Source organism: Vombatus ursinus, unplaced genomic scaffold (genome assembly GCF_900497805.2).
Source record: "Vombatus ursinus unplaced genomic scaffold, bare-nosed wombat genome assembly UNPS02007284.1, whole genome shotgun sequence".
Taxonomy (NCBI): domain Eukaryota; kingdom Metazoa; phylum Chordata; class Mammalia; order Diprotodontia; family Vombatidae; genus Vombatus; species Vombatus ursinus.
In genome coordinates, this window is record NW_020947062.1 from 18319342 (window position 1) to 18338253 (window position 18912).

Sequence of the window (18912 nt, forward strand, 5' to 3'; positions counted from 1 at the left end):
CCCTCCATTTTGGTCTTGGCTTATAGCCTTTTCAAGTTAAATAGTTTATCATCAGTGCAGAAGCTGATCTTGATGCCATTTTTATCCTTCTTGAAGGTGTCCAAAAATGTGGAAGACATCATGCTGAAGAGCATGGGAGCAAGCACCCAACCTTGCTTCACTTTATTGGTGACTCAGAAAGCACGAGAACATTGTCCTTCATCCAGAGTCTGTGTGAGCACGCCATCGTGAAACTGGTACATAATGCTGATATACTTTTCTGGGCAACCTAATTTTACCATGTTCTTTTATAGGCCCTCAAACTGATAGTATCAAAGGCCTTGGTCAGGTCATCAAATGTAAACAGACCTCTGTTTTACTCCTAGCATTTTTTGGAGTTGTCAGGCAGCAAACACCATGTGGACCACTCAGCCCTTTCTGAAATCACACTGCCTCTCAGACAGGTGACTATATTCCAGATGATTAATCAGCTGACTAAGGAGGACTCTGGCAAGAATCTTGTCAGAAATAACTAGGAGAAAGATACCCCTGTGGTTGTCACAGCCTGTTTCCTTTTCCTCTATAGAGATGGACAATGGAGGCATCCTTAAGCTCCTGGGGGATGACTTCTTCTTGCCATATGACCCAGAAGATTTCAGTCATCTCCTGCATGATCAGTGGAACTCCTGTCTTGTAGATCTCTGCTGGGATGGAATCAATGCCAGGCACTTTGTTACTCAAGAGGAGTTTGACAGCATCCAGTACCTCTTCTCCTGTTAAAGGTTTGGTTAGAGAGGAAGTGATTATAACCTGAGGTATACAATAAATGGCTTCAGCATTGGTTGTTGATGGTCTTTTGAGAACACTATGAAAGCCAATATCTCCAGCACCATGTTCTTGTCACTGATGAGTGTTCTCCGTACATCAGCACTGAGTAACTGAAATGAACCAGTGGGTTTGGCCCATAAATAGTCTTCAGGGCATCATAGAAGTGCTTGGGATTATTGCTGTCAGCAAAAAATTGAATCTCACCTGTCTCTTGCTGAACCAAGAATCCTGCATCTCTCTAAGTATCACTTGCACTTTGCTTTTGATGGAGTTAGAAGCTGCCTTCTTGGAGATGGACAAACTACTCTGCTGATAAGCCCTGTGGAGTTCTCACTTCTTGTTTAGCAGTTTCTGAATTTCCCCATCACTTTTGTCAAACTAATCCTGGTGTTTATAGGTGTTCTGGCCTAGATAAGCAAATATGGTGCTGTATCCCAGCTCTCTGAAAGCCGCCCGGTCCTCTTCTGCTCCACTGTTGCTCACTGGGTGGTGGCTCAGATTTCCCTCCAGGTCAGCAATAAACTCTTCATGCATGGAAAAACACTCTAATCTGTTGATGCTGAGTCTCCTCATAGTCATCTTACCTTTGAGCAACACTTTTGATGAATGCAAATGTTTATCTTGGAGAGGATGAATCTGTGGTTGGTCCAACACTCTGCACCACACATTGCCTTCATCAGTCTCGCATTCTGCTTGTCTTTTCTCCTGACAATGACATAGTCTATTAAATGTCAGTGATTGCTGCTAGGTGCATCTATGATGTTTTATTGCATTTAGGTAAATGAAAGACAGTGTTGGTGATGAGAAGATCATGAGACGCACAAGTGTTCAGCAGTAAGTGACCATTGGTGTTGTTGTTTCTGACTTCATTCCTCTTACAGACTGGCTGCCATGTCAGATAGTCTGTGCCTACTTTGTCTTTAAAGTCATCCAGAATTATAAGCTTGTTCTGTTTTGGCACATTGATGATGAGAGTCTCCAAGTCTTCATAGATTTTTTCTTTGATTTCTTCAGAGTTTGTCATGGTGGGGGCAAAAATAGTGGCATGGCACTTTTCTTCAATGAGAATCACATTGTCATAAGCTTATCATTCACTCCTTTTGGGAGGTATACAAGCTTGTTGAGTAGATTGCTTGCCTGTTCCACAGTGCTCTTCACCACAGTAGCCATTCTAGAAAACATGTATCTAGCTCCAACTTTAGTAAGCTGGCCTTTGCCAGCCTTGTTTCACACAGGGCTAATTGAACATAGTACCTGCTGAGTTCTCTCACACCAAGAGCTGTTTGTCTTTTAGGTCTATTGTATTTCATGTTGTTTATAAGTGTACACATATTTGATGTATCAATGGTGAATAGAATCATCTTTGCAAAATTTTCAAAAAAATTTTTTGTGTTTTGATCAGGAAGGTGGGATCCCTGCCTCTTGTGAAAAGCAGGTCATTTTTAGGGCACCTTTTCTAGTACCGTCTTCCTGCCAGTAGGTGAGCAACGCGATTCTTTAAAGGACCATACTGGGTGTCTGCTCAGAAAAAAACCCACTGCTCTTTGATCCGGTGAAAAGATGACCCACTACCCTGGGTTGCTTGTGTGCAGGGATGTGACTGGATGCTTCATCACTCACCCATTGCTACAGGACTTAAAGGTAGATGAAGTAGTGGGTGATGGGTGATGTCTTGACTTACATGTGAATTTGTTTTAAGTGAGGCAGAGTTGCGCAGTCTCTCTTTTCCAGAGTCATCAGCGTCCGGTGCAAGACAGAAGTCAAGATGACTGGTGATGGCATTCCACAGAACCTGCTTCAGTCACCTTTATGGCTGTTGCAACAAAATTGTTCTTATCTACCCTTTCTGCTAGGAGAAATCTTCACCTGCTTGGATAGGCATCCACCTAACTTACTGACAGATGTGAGGCCTGTAAGCCGTCTGAGGGTGGCTGGTTTGACCCATCTGCCAGGATAACTTTCTTGGGGTTTGGCAGCTGCACATGTTACAGTTTCTTTTCTTTCTTTCTTTTTTTTTTTGGCTAGGCAATGGGGTTAAGTGACTTGCCCAGGGTCACACAGCTAGTAAGTGTCAAGTGTTTGGTCTGAGGCCAAATTTGAACTCAAGTCCTCCTGACTTCAGGCAGGAGGGGGGCAGTGCTCTATCCACTGCGCCACCTAGCTGCCCCACATGATACAGTTTCTTAGAGCCACAGGTGAGATATAGGTGACAGGTGGATAATGGAAGGTGGGTGAGCAGCCTCAAGGGCTTGGCAATGCTCTCACCAGATGTACTGATCCTCTCGGAATACCTCGTACACTCCTGGAGACAATCATAAAAACGTGCTGACAGGGTACACTACACATTTATGTTACATAATCTCAACTGGGCCCTAACTTTGGCAAGGCTATCTTTTTTTGTGTTTAACCTCCCTAATTGAATGAACATCCTAGTCACTCCAGTGGTTTTTCCAGGCCTTTTCTTCAAAACTCTCATAGGTCCACCTCTCTCCACCCCCCCATCAACTGAGAACATTGCTTCATATTTCACTGAAAAAATTGAGGCTGCTTAACAAGACCTCCAAATTTTCCTTTCCTCACTGTCTCAGAGAAGAGGTGGACCCTTTCCTTGCCAAGGCAAAGCCCTCTAAATGCACACAGATTCCATTGCCAAATGTCTTCTCAAGTAGACATTCCCACAATCATCCTCACTGTTTACCATACCTTCAGTTTCTTCCTCAATATTGGATGCTTCCCTACTGCCTACAAGCACACCTATGTCTTACTCATTATTAAAAAACCCCCACTTGATCCATCCATTCCTGCTAGCTATTGTCCCATACCCTCGCCTCATATTTGCAGGCATTATCCTTGAGGAGGTTTTCTACAATCAATGCCTTTACCTCCTTTCCACTCATTCTCTTTTTAATTCTCTAGCCTGGTTTTCACCCTCATCATTCTAACATAATAGCTCTTTCCAAAGATACCTGTGATCTATTGACAAATCTAATGGCCTTTTCTAAATCCTCATTATCTTGGTCTCTCTGCAACCTTTAACATTCTTCTTTGATATGCCCTTTTTAGTTTTTGTGATGTCATTTTCCCCTTGTTCTCATCTGACCTGTCTGGCAACTCCTTCTCATTTGCTTGATCTTCATCTATGTCATGCCTGTTAACAGTGGGTATACCATGTGGCTCTCTTCTCTTTCCTGCTCTATGAGTTTTACTCAAGAATCTCATCAGTTAACTGTGGATTCAACTCTCATCTCTATTAAGGTGATTTTTAGATCTATTTATATAGCCCTAACCTCTCTCCTAACCTTCTCACGCATATCTCCAACTGTTTATTGGGAAACAAACTAGATATCCTACAGATATCTTAAACTCAACTCATCCAAAACTGAACATATCTTTCATCCCTTTATCTGCTTTCCTTCTTAATATCCCTATTGATGGTTGTTGATTGTTGGTGTGGGAACACCAACATCTTTCCATTCACCCAGGCTTGCAACATTGGTATCATCCCTGATTCCTCAATACCTCTCAACTTTTTTTTATTTTATTTTAAATTATTTTTTAATTTTTAGGCAATTGGGGTTACGTGACTTGCCCAGGGTCACACAGCTAGTAAGTGTCAAGTATTTGGTCTGAGGCCAGACTTGAACTCAGATCCTCTTGACTTTAGGGTTGGTGCTCTATCCACTGCACCACATAATTCTCACTTGATTTTTTTTCTTTTTTCTTTTTTTTGGTGAGGTGATTGGGGTTGAGTTGCCCAGAGTCACACAGCTAGGAAGTATTATGTGTTTGGGGCCAGATTTGAACTCAGATCCTCCTGACTCTAGGGCCAGTGCTCTATGCACTGCACCACCTAGCTTCCCCTCAATTTTTTTTATATAATCTGTTGCAAATTACTAATTTTACCTTCATAGCATATTATACATATTCCCTCTTCTTTCCTCTGAAACTGTCCTCACTCTGGTGCAGGCCTTTGTCATCTTGGGCTTGGACAACGGCAATAGCCTGCTGGTTATTCTCCTTCTCAGAAGTTTCTCCCTAAGCCAGTCCATCCTCTACTTAGCTATGAAAGTGATCTTTCCAAAGCACAGATTTGATCATTACACTCCTCTATTGAATAAACTTCAGTGATTCATTATCATATCCAGAATCAAATATGAAATCCACTGTTTGGTGTTTAAGCACTTCATAACATAAACCCCTCCTAACTTTCCAGTCTTTTTATATCTTACTCAGTCCACGTGCCCTGTGATCCAGTGATATTGGCCTTCTTGCTCTTCCTTGCGCAACACGTGTCATCTCCAGACTTTAGGCATTTTTCTCTGGAAGTCCCTCATGCCTGGAATGCTTTCTCTCCTAAACTCTGCCTCTTGGTTCCCCTGGTTTCCTTCAAGTCCCAGTTAAAACCCCACCCCTACAAGAACCTTTCCTGATCCCCCTTAATGCTAGCACCTTCCCTCCGTAGATTTTTGCCAATTTATCCTGTATATACTTTTTTAGACATAGATGTGTGCATGTTGCCTATCCTGAGCTCCTTGAGAACTTTTGCCTTTCTTTGTATCCTTTGGCACACAATAAGTGCTTAACAAATGCTTGTTGACTGCCTCTTAATATTGGGATTTATTTTTTTATTACATGAAGCCTAAATATACTTCTCAGAAACTTCCTGCTGCTAGTTCTGTCATCTGGAATGAATGGGACTTCACGTTAGTATTCTTTACAAATATACTTAAGCAGGATATAAAAAGAGGTCCTTTTCCCATGCTGATACACTTGGATTTAATGTTCTGTGCCAGTGAATGATTTTCCACAAGGCTGACCCTGCATGAATAACCCAATAATTTAAAAGAGAAAGGAAAGGTTCTGTTGTCACTAACTTCAAGGCTAAGCTGAGAACAAATGAGAAGTGTCCGTTCAGACTATTAGAAGCCGAGAGCTATTTGAAACAGGCCACTTTGACCTGGCCTGACTGCCTAAGGAGACCATCTGTTCAGAGGGTGATAATTCCCCAGAGTCAATCCTAAACGATATAGAATTATGGTCATATGAGAAAAGAACAGACCGTCCCAACCAGAAGTCATCTTACTATGGAATTTTAGCTGACCCAACCTGGTAGAATGGAGGACATAAGCATTAGATGTGATACAAATGTGAGGCATATATCCAGGGCTAGTAGAGCTGGAGAAATAAATGTTTAATGGAATGGAACATGATGGCAAAGAAAAAGGACTAGGAATTTGGAGGGCAGAAGAAAATGAGATAAGAGGAAAAATAAAGGGATAGAGGGAGAAATAACAGGAGAAAGGGGAAAAGAGGGGAGAATTAAGGTTAGGGACAAAAGGAAAATGAAGAAGAGTGAGGAAAAGCAAAAGCAGGAAAGAAAGAGAGGAAGAAGGAAGGAAAAGAGAAAGAGAAGACAGAGAGTTAAGTGGCTAATTCTCTTCTGAGACACAAATAAAGAATGGCATTATCTTTCCACGCATATATATAGGGATTTCATAAATGTACCTGAAGGCTTGGCTGGGACTTCTGCATATTCCCCCAACTTAGAACCCAGACTTGATCATGCGACTTGTCATAGAGCAGCTTAACTGGTAGTGAATCCACACCTATGGCCTTGAAAAAATGAGGAAACATTCTAGTCACTGCCAAGTGAAGTCTCTCTAGTAACAGGCATAATGGGGCATAAACAGCAGCAAAGGAGTCAGAATGAAGATATTCTGTTCTTATATGTCCTGTTGATTAGCTGTGAGACTGTGGGCAAGATACGTACCCTCTCTGGGCCTCAGTTTTCTTATCTGTAAAATGGGAGCAATATTACTATGTCATGGGATTGTTGTATGGGAAGCACTTCATGACCCTTAAATTATCATATAAAGATGGGCTAACAGCTCTTTATTTGGACATCAGAATATTCTTCTATAAATGAAAGATAATTTCTAATGTACTTTCCAGCTCTTATTTTTAATAATTTAATAATTTAATAATAATAATTTTGGGGTTTCCTTCAATTGACAAAATCTCATGAATTTAAATTACAGTGTTTTCACTGGCTCACCTTGTTCTGATTCCGTATTTCCTCGGGGAGACTTGTTCAGCACAGGCTACGTGGAGCAGATCCCATACCAGTACTCAGATATAAGAACCCTTTTGTGTGAGGGAACTTATTCTTCTAGAGATATCCCTCTATTTTGGTTGAAAGGGAATCATAGGATTTAGAGCTAAAGGGATCTTAGAAAATCTGACCCTCTCATTTGATAAATGAGGAGCATAGGGACCATAGAAGTTTGTAGAACCACAGCATCATAAATTCAGAGCTGGTAGGGATCATTCAATGACTTCATTTTACAGATGAGGAAAACAAAACAGGGAAGATGAGCGACTTGCCCAGATTCACATAGGTTGTAAACAGCAGAGCTGAGATGAAGTGAACTGTTAAGTATTTGAACGATCTACTTTCCATTATACCACGCCGACGTTCCTATAATCTCACAGCTGGCAAGGACCTGACTCTCTGTGAAGGAAGAATCCCTACTTTGACGTCCCTGAGAAGTGGTCATTCAACCTCTGCCTACTAATAGAGAAATCAGACTCACGCCATTACTGAACAGCTCTAGTTGTAAGGAAATCCTCCCTTCCTTACACTGATCCACAGTTGCTAGAGAGGGAATGAGGGAGCTGAGAATGACCTCCAGACTGCATTATTGAATCTGGGGGGAAAAAAACTTCTGCCAGTGATAATTGGAGGACAAATCTCAGGATACAAGGGGTCTAAGATTTCCCTCTTAGGGCATATCCTAAAAGGCAGAGCATCTTGGTTCAAATTATGAATAAATAATTTCCACTAAGCAGGCTGGGTGCAATAGCTACCCCAGGTGACCATTCATCTTGGCTTGCTCAGTTAAGATTATGGCTTCTCAAACTGAAATGTTACATTCTCACACCAGCCACTCTACCTGGCCTGATTTAGTGAGAGGAGAGGGGGGCCTTACTACCTCTAGCAACATCTGGATTTGGCCCAAGCTTGAAACTACACAAGTCTCCTCAACATAGGCGACTATATTGATGATCAGAGGCCCCAGTTCCTGAACACAACCACAGCACAAAATGTCCATTCTGAGCCCAAAGCTCAGTTCAATGATCTGATGTATATATAAGTCCTGTATAACTATCTATTTCAGAGGATTTCTCAGTTTGTAAAATTTATAGAGTCCAGATCAGATTAATCACTTTGGGCACCTACCAGGACATGGAAACAACTTAGCTAAGCATGCCAGAACATTGAACAAGTGATATTTTACCTCTAATATTATGTACATATTGACAGGCTAGGATTGTTCAGCAAACAATTATATTACCGGGGATCAATACATGTGATTTTTTTGTACTTGTGAGGTGAATGAGAAATCCTTATAGATTGGATGTTTCTTGGATTGGTCTGATGACCATCAAACAAAACATTTTTCAAGGCCCAGGTCCAAGCCCCCTTTCCTCTGTCCTTCCCTCCTCTCACCACTTCCTGACATGTCTTTGCCATATAGGCCTACTTATGTGTCATCATGTTGGGGGGGTTCCTATGATGAAGTAGCGCCTCTTGCCTAGAGAGCTGGTGACTAGGAGCAGACAGAGAAGGTGATAGCTCTTAAATACTCACAAGTTTTCAGAATATAACCTTTGCCACCAGCCACTGATAAACATATCTGTTTAGGTCGGGAGGCCAGTCTATTAGATGGGGATTGAAGTTGACTCGGGAAAGAGAATTCTCTTTCATAGTGAACAATTATAAGAGAAGGGGAAGGAAGAGTGAGAGAACACGCATTTATATAGTGCCTACTATGCACCAATTACTTTGTTGAGTGCTTTGGAAGGCTTTAATCTCGAAGGTTCTCGGGAACTACTGTGCAGTTGTACGTACCTGCTGGACTTTCTGAGTTTGTACATCTATTATGAGAATTCTGCTCAGGACTGGCTGGGTCACATAGATATATCGGTTCCTGATGTTGACTGCAGATGCCCACTGGCAGGACTGAGTGATCTCTCCTTTCATCTGAGGGCAGATTTCTTCCTGGAAATGAGAAAAGATAGTCAGTTTCATTTAGCTAATGCCCACTCAGGCCCATCACATGCTGGATTAGGGAAGTTTATGGTAAAAGTCATTTGGGAGGGTTTTATGTTGGGAGAGCTAATGACTTACTTTGGACACACTGAATATAGCAAACTATCTCAGTGTGGCAAGAGATGATGGCCTACAGGATGCCATCAGGATTTATTTTCTGATCATCATGGTCTAAGCAGTTTCTCTGAGGCATAGATACTTTTACAGCAGAGAACATCCATTTACTTAAAAAAGATGCCATTTTGATGCTTTCAGATTTGCAGAGATGGCATTATTAGAGTTTAGAGTATTAGAATTAGAATTAGAATATTAGGGCAGAAAAACCTGTGCCTTGGAGTTGTTCAGCCCTGTAGAAAATCCTGCTGCTTGGGAATGGACTATACAGCTTAACAGCAAGAGCATGGGTATTGAGGTCTCACTGCCAGATATACAGAAATGTGTGGCTGTCTGGGGCATGTTGTGTGTTGGGGAGTCCTGGTTACTAACTTCCTCTTTAGGTCACATGTCAGGTTACTGCCTTTAAAGCAAGGAGCTGTTGGTATATGGAAAATTAAGGTGGCTTGAATTAGGTTTAAGATAAGTCCTCCATATACAGAATTTTTCTTTATAATGTACTGCAGTGGAAAATATGTGGTACATTTCTCATGCATTCATGTATTTAATCCCATAAACATTAACTACCCCCTGTGGACTACACTAGGCACTAAGGCGACTGCAAAGATAAAATAGACATTGCTTCTGTCCTTTGAAAGCTTATAGCCTATTAGGGAATTATAGTCATAACTACAATACCAGACAATCTGTTCCCATCATCAAGTTGGCCTTTTGTGAAGCAAATGAAATAAGGAAGCTGAGACATTGCAGAGAGAATCCCCCACTCTGCCCCTCCCCCCCACCAGTTTCTCTCCAAAAATGAGCATGAGGAAGAGGAGTAATGGAATAGATGAGTTCAATATGCCTGTGAGAAGGCACATTTACTCAAATATATGTCAGATCTTGTTTCTACCTTCACAACACCTCTCCTGTATTTCCTATTCTCTCCACTCACATAGTAACCATCATAGTTAGCCGCTGTAGTTCAAATCTTATCATCTCTTACCTGGAATTTTACAATAAAACCTTCTATGTGTTCTCCATGCCTGACTTTCCTCTCCTCTCCAATCCATCATTTACAAAGCTGTCAAAGTGATCTGTCACAGTGAGCATATTAACACCAATGCTTCTTAGTGAGCAACAGTTATTCCCTGTTACCTCAAAGATCACATATAATGACTTCTATTTGGCATTTAAAATGTTCATAAGTTGGCCTCTTACTACCTGTCAATCTTCTTAAAATTTACTCCCTTCTCTCTATGATCCAGCAACACTGGCTTCCTTGCAGTTCCTCCCATATAAATACTTCACTTTTTGCTTCCTTGCCTTTGTCCTGGCTGTCCCCTAAGTCTGGAATGCTTTTCTTCCTTACTTCCATTGACCATGTAATTTTCCTGGTTTCCTTCTAGACTCATCTCAGATCCCACTTTTACCAAGAAGCTTGTCCTTATACCCCTCTTCTCTCTTCAATAGCTAATGTTTTCTCCTGTAGGATTATGCTATAGTTACTCTGTATTTGAATTGTATGTATTCCGTCATCCTTCACGACACAGTCAAATAACTTGGGTGAGCATACCTCTGTTTTATACCTTAAATGATATTAATAATCAGACTGTTAAACAGAGTTATATCTGATGTTGCTTCTATTACAGAATCTTATATAATGCTAACATCAATCAAACATTTATTAAATAACTACTATATACTAAACACTAATCTAGATGGTGGGGGATAGGTGTCACAAAAACAAAAATGAAAAATTCTCAAGGAACACAGTGACCTACTTGGAAGGAAGCTCTTTATTATGTACTTGCTCTTCAAATGAAATTCTTGTATTATAGTCTGCAAGCAAAAAAAAAATCAACAGTGGGGTTCTCTGGTCCTTTCAGTCACTTGTGACACTTCAGTGACTGTCTCTAGAATATTATTTGTGAAGGCTTGACTGTTACCGTTTACATTTTTATTATCAACTTGTATATGCATTATCTGCATAGTGAGAAAGAGATAAGTAGAAATGAGGAAGTGGGTACCCAGCTTGATATTTATCCTTTTTTTGATAGAAACACCTGTTATTTTTTCCAAATTGTTCCTTATCTTTCCCTCATTCATATAATTTGAAATTGATGCTCTTAGGATTGTACTGTTGGGCCATGGGCCCAACCAATGTGTATATTCGATTGGGTCCAGCTTCACTTACTACTTTTGTTTTCTTTACTATTATGTCTACTTTTTAATGTAAAACAATGGCAACTGCGGTGTTGGAGTCCAAATATGGCAGCTTCATTGAAGAAAAGCAGAAATGATTAGTTATCTTGAGAGATCATCTCTTTTTTCATCTGTTGGCTGTCTTTCTTCTAGTTTCATCTTCAAGTGCTCTTCAGGGGATCTGATCCATTGGCCCCTTGCCAAACTCTGTATACATGTCTTCCCCTCCACTGCTTCTCACTGTTTCATGAAACTAAACTGCTCATAATCCACCATCCTCCTTTGTATATTTTTACATATTAGTTTATTCCTACCCAGCGATGTTCTTGGATAATATGTCTCTCTGCCTGGCAAGGAGATTGGGAGTTTGCATGCTTTTTGTTGGAGGGATTGATTTATTGAAGTTAAGCCATGTAAGAAATGGTGACAGTGTCCATTGCTATCTATACCTTTACCCATTTCCCATTTTTCTGAATCAATAAATGTTTAAATAGTTTATATTGTACCTTTATGGATTGATCCTATATCTCATTTTTTATTCATCTAATGAGGTACATAAGTCAGGGGAGGGTAAAGGTCTATTTGACTCAGAAATGACTTTCACATCAATAAGCAGACATTTCTGTCAATTTTGTTTTTTGTGTTGTATTTGATGGCCACAGGCCCAATAGATAGAGGGTTGGCCTTGAAGTCAGGAAAACCTAGCTTCAAATCTATCCAATATAAGCTGTGTGACCATGATCAAATCAATTAATCTCTGTGACCCAGACAGCAATCTAAAACCATAAGGAACTGCCAATCTACATCAGTGGAAAGTATGTTTACTGTATAGAGTTCTCTGAAAAAAAAAATCCAAAGATCTGGACAAAAGAAAAATATTATTTACTACTTACCATATCTAATGCATTTAGCCTTTCTTGTTGAAGAAAATATTTATGATATATAAGCATGAGACTTGATCATCTACAAACCTTTGGCCTCTTTTGTTTCTCAATCCTGAGCCATATTTTTCTTTCTTTTTTGAAAAATTATTTTTTATTTTCTTAAATATTTCACAATTCCATGTAAAATTCTTAAATAACAATTTTAAAAGATTTTGAGTTTCACGTTCTCTCCTTTTCTCCCTTCCCTGTCCTTGAGAAGGCAAGCAATTTGATTTTGATTATACAAGTGAGGTTATACAAAATATTTTTATATTAGCCAGGTCGTAAAAGAAAACACAAACAAAATAAGCCAATAAAAATAAAGTCTAAAAAATTATGCTTCGGGGGGTGGAGCCAAGATGGTGGAGGGAAAGCAGTGACTGTCTTGAGCTCTCTCCCAAAGCCCTCCAAATACCTAAAACAATGGCTCTAAACAAATTCTAAAGCAGCAGAACCCACAAAAAGACAGAGTGAAACAAATTTCCAGCCAAAGACAGCCTGGATGTTTGATCAGAAAGGTATATTGCGCCGGGTGGGGAAAGGAGCACAGTTTGGCATGGGCGTGCAGGCCGCAGCAAACCTGGAGCAGGCCTCAGAGGACTGAATCGCTGTGGCGGTTTCCAGACTTCTCAACCCAGGAACACCAAAGACAACAACTTGGAAGGTCAGTGGGAAAAGTCTGTGACTGCAGTGAGAGAGGAGCTAGGTCTCAGCCACAAGTCCAGAGCGTGCCCTCAGGGCAGCAGCTGCCTCCTGAGCTTCCTGGCCACAGACTGAGGGGGAATCGAGTTGCTGATCAGAGGGGGATTACAGGGATCTCTTTGCCAGTGCTGAGGCAGGAATCTCTCGCTTTACTGGTGCTTGGATCTGGGTCACAGTTCTGAGGGGCGGTCCTGGGGTGAGGAGGAACGCTGGTGTGGTGGAGCTATCATACCACCTTGGAAGAACTGAAAATTTACAGGTCCCTAGAAGTACCTCTGAAAACAGCTGTACAAACCCTTAAAGCTTGGGACAGTATACTCTTCACATTGGAAGCAGACTTTTACCTTAACAAAGAGTTTAAAACTCAAGTAATTGGCCAGGATCATGAGTAAGCAGCACAAAAAGAGTCAGACTATATTATCTTACTTTGGCGACAAAGAAGATCAAAACATACAACCAGAAGAAGACCACAAAGCCAAAGGTCCTACATTCAAAGCCTCCAAGAAGAATATGAATCAGTCCCAGGCCTTGGAAGAGCTCAAAAGGGATTTTGAGAAGCAAGTAAGAGAAGTAGAGGAAAAACTGAGAGTGATACAAGAAAATCATGAAAAATAAGTCAACAGCTTGCTAAAGGAGACCCAAAAAAATACTGAAGAAAATAACACCTTAAAAAATAGCCTAACCCAAATGGCAAAAGAGGTCCAAAAAGCCAATGAGGAGAATGCCCTAAAAAGCAAAATTGGCCAAATGGAAGAGGAAGTCCAAAAGATTACTGAAGAAAATGCTTCCTTAAAAATTAGAATAGAGCAATTGGAAGCTAGTGACTTTATGAGAAATCAAGACACTGTAAAACAAATTCAAAAGAATGAAAAATTAGAAAACAATGTGAAATATCTCATTGGAAAAACAACTGACCTGGAAAATAGATCCAGGAAAGAAAATTTAAAAATCATTGGACTATCTGAAAGCCATGATCAAAAAAAGAGCCTAGACATCATCTTTCAAGAAATGATCAAGGAAAATATCAAAGGATATTTTAGAACCAGAGGGCAAAATAGAAATTGAAAGAATCCACTGATGTCCTCGTGAAAGAGATCTCCAAAGGAAAACTCCTAGGAATATTGTAGCCAAATGCCAGAGTTCCCAGGTCAAGGAGAAAATATTACAAGAAGCCAGAAAGAAGCAATTCAAGTATTGTGGAAACACAATCAGGGTAACACAAGATTTAGCTGTTTCTACATTAAAGGACTGCAGGGCATGGAATATAATATTCGGGAAAGCAAAGGAGATAGGATTACAACCAAGAATCACCTACCTAGCAAAACTGAGTATAATCCTACAGGGGAAAAAATAGTCATTCAGTGAAATAGAGGACTTTCAAGCATTCTTGATGAAAAGACGAGAACTGAATAGAAAATTTGATTTTCAAATACAAGACTCGAGTGGAACATGAAGAGGTAAACAGGAAAGAGAAATCATGAGACTTATTAAGGTTGAACTGTTTACATTCCTGCATGGAAAGGTGATATTTGTAACTCATGAGACCTTTATCAGTATTAGGGTAGTTGGAGGGGAAAAAATTATATGTACGTATACACAGATATAGATAAATAGATAGAGGGCACAGGGTGAGTTGAAAATGAAAGGGTCATATCTGGAGAATAAAATTAAGGGGTGAGAGAGGAATATACTAGGAGGAGAAGGGGAGAGGTAGAATGGGGTAAATTATCCCACAAAAAAAAAAACAACATAAAAGAAAAGGCTCTTACAGTGGAGGGGAAATGGGGGAAGGTGAGAGGGAATGAGTGAATCTTATTCTAATAGGGTTTGACTTAAGGAGGGAATAACATACACACTCAATTGGGTGTGGAAATCTGTCTTACCCTACAGGAAAATAGGGGTGGAAGGGGACAAGAGAGTAGGGGAATGATAGAGAGGAGGGCAGATTGGGAAAGGGAGTAATCAGAAGCAAATACTTCTGAGGAGGGACAGGGTCAAAAGAAAGAATAGAATAAATGGGTGGGTGGGATAGGATTAAGGGAAATAGAGTTAGTTTTTCACAGCATGTCTACTATGGAAGTGTTTTGCATAACTGCACATACATAATCTATATTTAGTTGCTTGCCTTATCAATGAGGGTGGGTGGGGAGAGAGGAAGGGAGAAAATTTGGAACCCAAAGTTTTAAAAACACATGTTTAAAAAAAAGTGTTTTCACATGCAACCGGGAAATAAGAACTACAGGAAATGGGGTACAGAAATCCATCCTGCCCTACCAAAAAATTGAAGGGGAAGGGGATAAGAGAAGGGTGGGGGAGAGATAGAAGGCAGACTAGGGGAAGGGGTATTCAGAATGCATGCCATCTTGGGGTGGGGGGAGGGGCAAGATGGGGTGAAAATTTGGAACTCAGGAAGTAAATGTTGAAAACAAAAAAATAAATAAAAATTACCATAAAAAAAGGAAAAAAAAAGAAAAATTAAAAAAAAATTGTGCTTCAATCTGCATTCAGAGTTCATCAGTTCTCTCTCTGGAGGTAGATAGCATTTTTCATCATGGTTTGGAATTGTCTTGGATCATTGTCTTGATCAGAGTAGCTAAGTCTTTCACAGTGGATCATCATTATGATATTGCTGTTACTTTGTACAATGTTCTTCTGGGTCTGTTCACTTCACTTTGCATCAGTTCATAGAAGTTTTCCCAGGTTTTTTGAAACCCGTTGCTCATCATACTACAAATTTGTCAGCTATTCACCGATTAATGGATATCCCCTCAATTTTCATTTCTTTGCTACCTCAAAAAGAGCTGCTATAAATATTTTTGTACAAATATGTCCCTTTTCCTTTTGCCTTTGATTTCTTTCTTTGATTTTCTTTGATTTCTTCAGGATAGAGACCTAGTAGTGGTACTGCTGGGTAAAAGGGTATGCACAGTTTCATAGTCTTTTGCTTGTAATTCCAAATTGTCCTCCAGAATGGTTGGACCAGTTCACAACTCCACCAACAATGCATTAGTGTTCCAATTTTTACATATCCTTCCCAGCATCTGCCATTTTCCTTTTCTGTCATATTGGCCAATCTGATACATACGGGGTGGTATCTTGGAATTGTTACAATTTGCAATTATGTAATCAGTAGTGATTTAGAGGATTTTTGTTTGTTTGTTTGTTTGTTTGTTTTTTTTGGCAAGGCAATGGGGATAAGTGACTTGCCCAGGGTCACACAGTTAGTAAGTGTTATGTGTCTGTCTGAGACCAGATTTGAACTCAGGACCTCCTGAATCCAGGGCTGGTGCTCCATCCACTGTGCCACCTAGCTGCCCCCAGAGGATTTTTTCATGTGACTACTGATAGCTTTGATTTTTTTTCTTCTGAAAACTGTCTATTAATATCCTTTGACCACTTATCAATTGGAAACTGGCTCTTATTTTTATAAATTTGGCTAATACGTTTGAAAAATGAGGTCTTTTTAAGAAAAATTTGCTGCAGTTCCCCCCCCCCTCCATTTCCTGTTTTCTTGCTAATTTTGGCTGCATTGGTTTTGCTTGTGCAAAGGCTTTTCAATTTCATGTGATTAAAATCATCTATTTTATTTCCTGTAATCTCCTCTATTTCTTGTTTGGTCATAAATTCTTCCCTAATTCATAGATCTGACATGCACATTTTTCCATGTCTGATTGCCATTCTTCATTATGATAACTTTTACATTGAAATCATGGAGTATTAAGGCAGATCTTTATTTGATTTGGAGAATCTTATAAAATTCTTCATTGAATTTCTGTACCTCATAATCTGATAGTTGGAAGGCTCTTCAAGGACCATTGAATCTAAATCATTAATGTAATATAAGAATGTTCTCTAAATATACTAGACAAGAAACCATTCAGCTTTTTTTAAGACCTTGAGTGAGGGGGAATCCACTATTTCCCAGGAACATCTATTCCATTTTGGGGTAGTTATAATTGTTAGGAGGTTTTCTTATATATCAGTGAAGCCTAAAATTGCCTCTTTGAAATTTCAACCAATTAAACTTAATTCTATCCTGTGAGGCCAACCAGAACAAATTTAATACTTCTGGACATGACAACTCTCTGAATACTTGAAGGAAACTATTACATTCTTCTCTTTTCTAAGCTAAAAACCTACAGTTCCTTCAACTAAGCCTTATATGGCATGGTCTCAAAACCCTTCACTTTATTGAGTACTCTTCTTAAAATATTCTTTCTAGCTTATCAACGTCCTTCTGAAAATATTATGCCAAGAGCTGAACAGAACACCCTAGTCAGAATAAAGCAGAGTAGTGGGATTATCCAGATATCACACCTCTCTTGGGTTCCCACTGTTACTATTACACTGTTCACTCGTGTTAAGCTTGAATTCCATTAAAAGCCTCAAAACTTTCTCAGAAAAACTATTGTCTAGTCACACATACGTGGAAATGCCCACATTATCTTGTACTTGTGAAATTCAAGCACTTCATTTGCTTCTATACTTTCATTGAGATTAGCTTAAAATTTTTTTTGTCAATGCCTAGCTAAAATGTGGGCAAACTCTATTTACAAGATTACTCTGATCTACTTGTATAGTAACTTGCCAAGAAGTGAGGTTTGGTTGGCATCATCTATTCTTGATGGGCTCATGCTGGCTCTTTTTGATCAATACTTCCTCTTCCAGATGCTCATTAGCTAGCCATGTAATAATAAGTTATAGAACATTTCAGCAATCAAATTCAAGCTCGCTAGCCTATAGTTCCCATTACGTTTCCTTTTTTTAAAAAAAAATCAGGACATTTGCCCTTCTCAAAATTTTATGATACCTCTCTTGTTCCCCATGATCTTTAAAACTTATTTGACAATGATTCAGTAATCATACCTGCCAGCTCTTTCAATCTTTTCATATAGAATTTATCTGGGCCTGTTGATTTATCTCATGAAGAGTAGCCAGGTTTTCTCTTACCACCTCGATAGTTATTATGGATTACAGTTCCCTAATGGCTATTTTATCATTGCCTTTATAATACAAAATTTAATTCCCTTAGAGAAAAAAAAACAATCAAAATAAAAGTCAAATAACTCCAACTTTTATCCAAACATGCAGTGGTACTCTTTCTTCTTTAACTGTTCTCATTCTTCCAACAGAGCTAAAAACAAAACACTTTTTTTTATCTTTAGCTTTCTTAACTATACTCAATTCATTCCGAGTTTTAGTTCTGCTCATACAGTTCTTCCAAGATCATACTATAGATTTATATTCACCCTTTATTACCTGTCCTTGCTTCCAACTTTTGTGTATGCCTTTAAAAATCTAAATTGGTTGGTGAGTTTTTGATGCATTCACATCAATCTCTTTAGATAACTACCCCTTTTTTTCTTCAGTGGAATTGTTTTCTTTCCCTTGATACCTAGACTTTTATACTTTAGCATTTCAGTACATTCTGTATTACTCCTCCCAAAGAATTTTGACCCATGGGACTCTACTGATCCTTTTCCAAAACCCTTTGAAATCTACTCTTCTAATATTCAAAATGCATGTCAGACTATATTTGGTTTGCCTCTCATTCTCTACCACAAATCTAAGACTGAGTGGTCATTTATCCCCCTTGGTTCTCAATATTTCTATGCCAGCATCCAGTTCTTCCTTACTGATGACAATAAAATTCAGCTTCTTTTGTTAGTCATTTACCCTCTTTCGAAATATGAAATCACCAATATGGCAATTTTTATTTGCTGTGGGCAACTAGGTGGTGTAGTGTAGAGTGCCAGGCTTGGAGTCAAGAAGACTCATCTTCCTGAAGTTCAAATCTAGCCTCAGACACTTACCACCCAGGTGACCCGGGGCAAGTTACTTAACTCTGTTTGCCTCAGTTTCCTCATCTGTAAATGATCTGAAAAAGGAAATGTTAAACCACTCCAGTATCTCTGCCAACAAAACTTCAAGTGGGGTCACGAAGAGTCAGACATAACTGAAAAACAACTGAACAACAACAAATGATTTTTCTGTAATAGATGATATTGTACAAGCTTCACTTGCCACCATGGTGGTCTTTTTGCCTATTCTCATCATGTGTATGGCAGT

At 39.5% G+C, this 18912-nt stretch overlaps 1 protein-coding gene across 1 annotated transcript in view; it reads right to left on the reverse strand.

Moving 5' to 3' along the window:
* FSTL4 (follistatin like 4) overlaps positions 1-18912 on the reverse strand; it is a 772743-nt gene that overhangs the window by 20818 nt on the left and 733013 nt on the right. The window contains exons 13-14 of the mRNA XM_027849341.1: positions 8720-8869; positions 6313-6420 (exon numbers count right to left, since the gene is read on the reverse strand). Coding sequence (XP_027705142.1) covers positions 6313-6420; positions 8720-8869 — 258 coding nt within the window. The remainder of the gene's footprint in view (positions 1-6312; positions 6421-8719; positions 8870-18912) is intronic.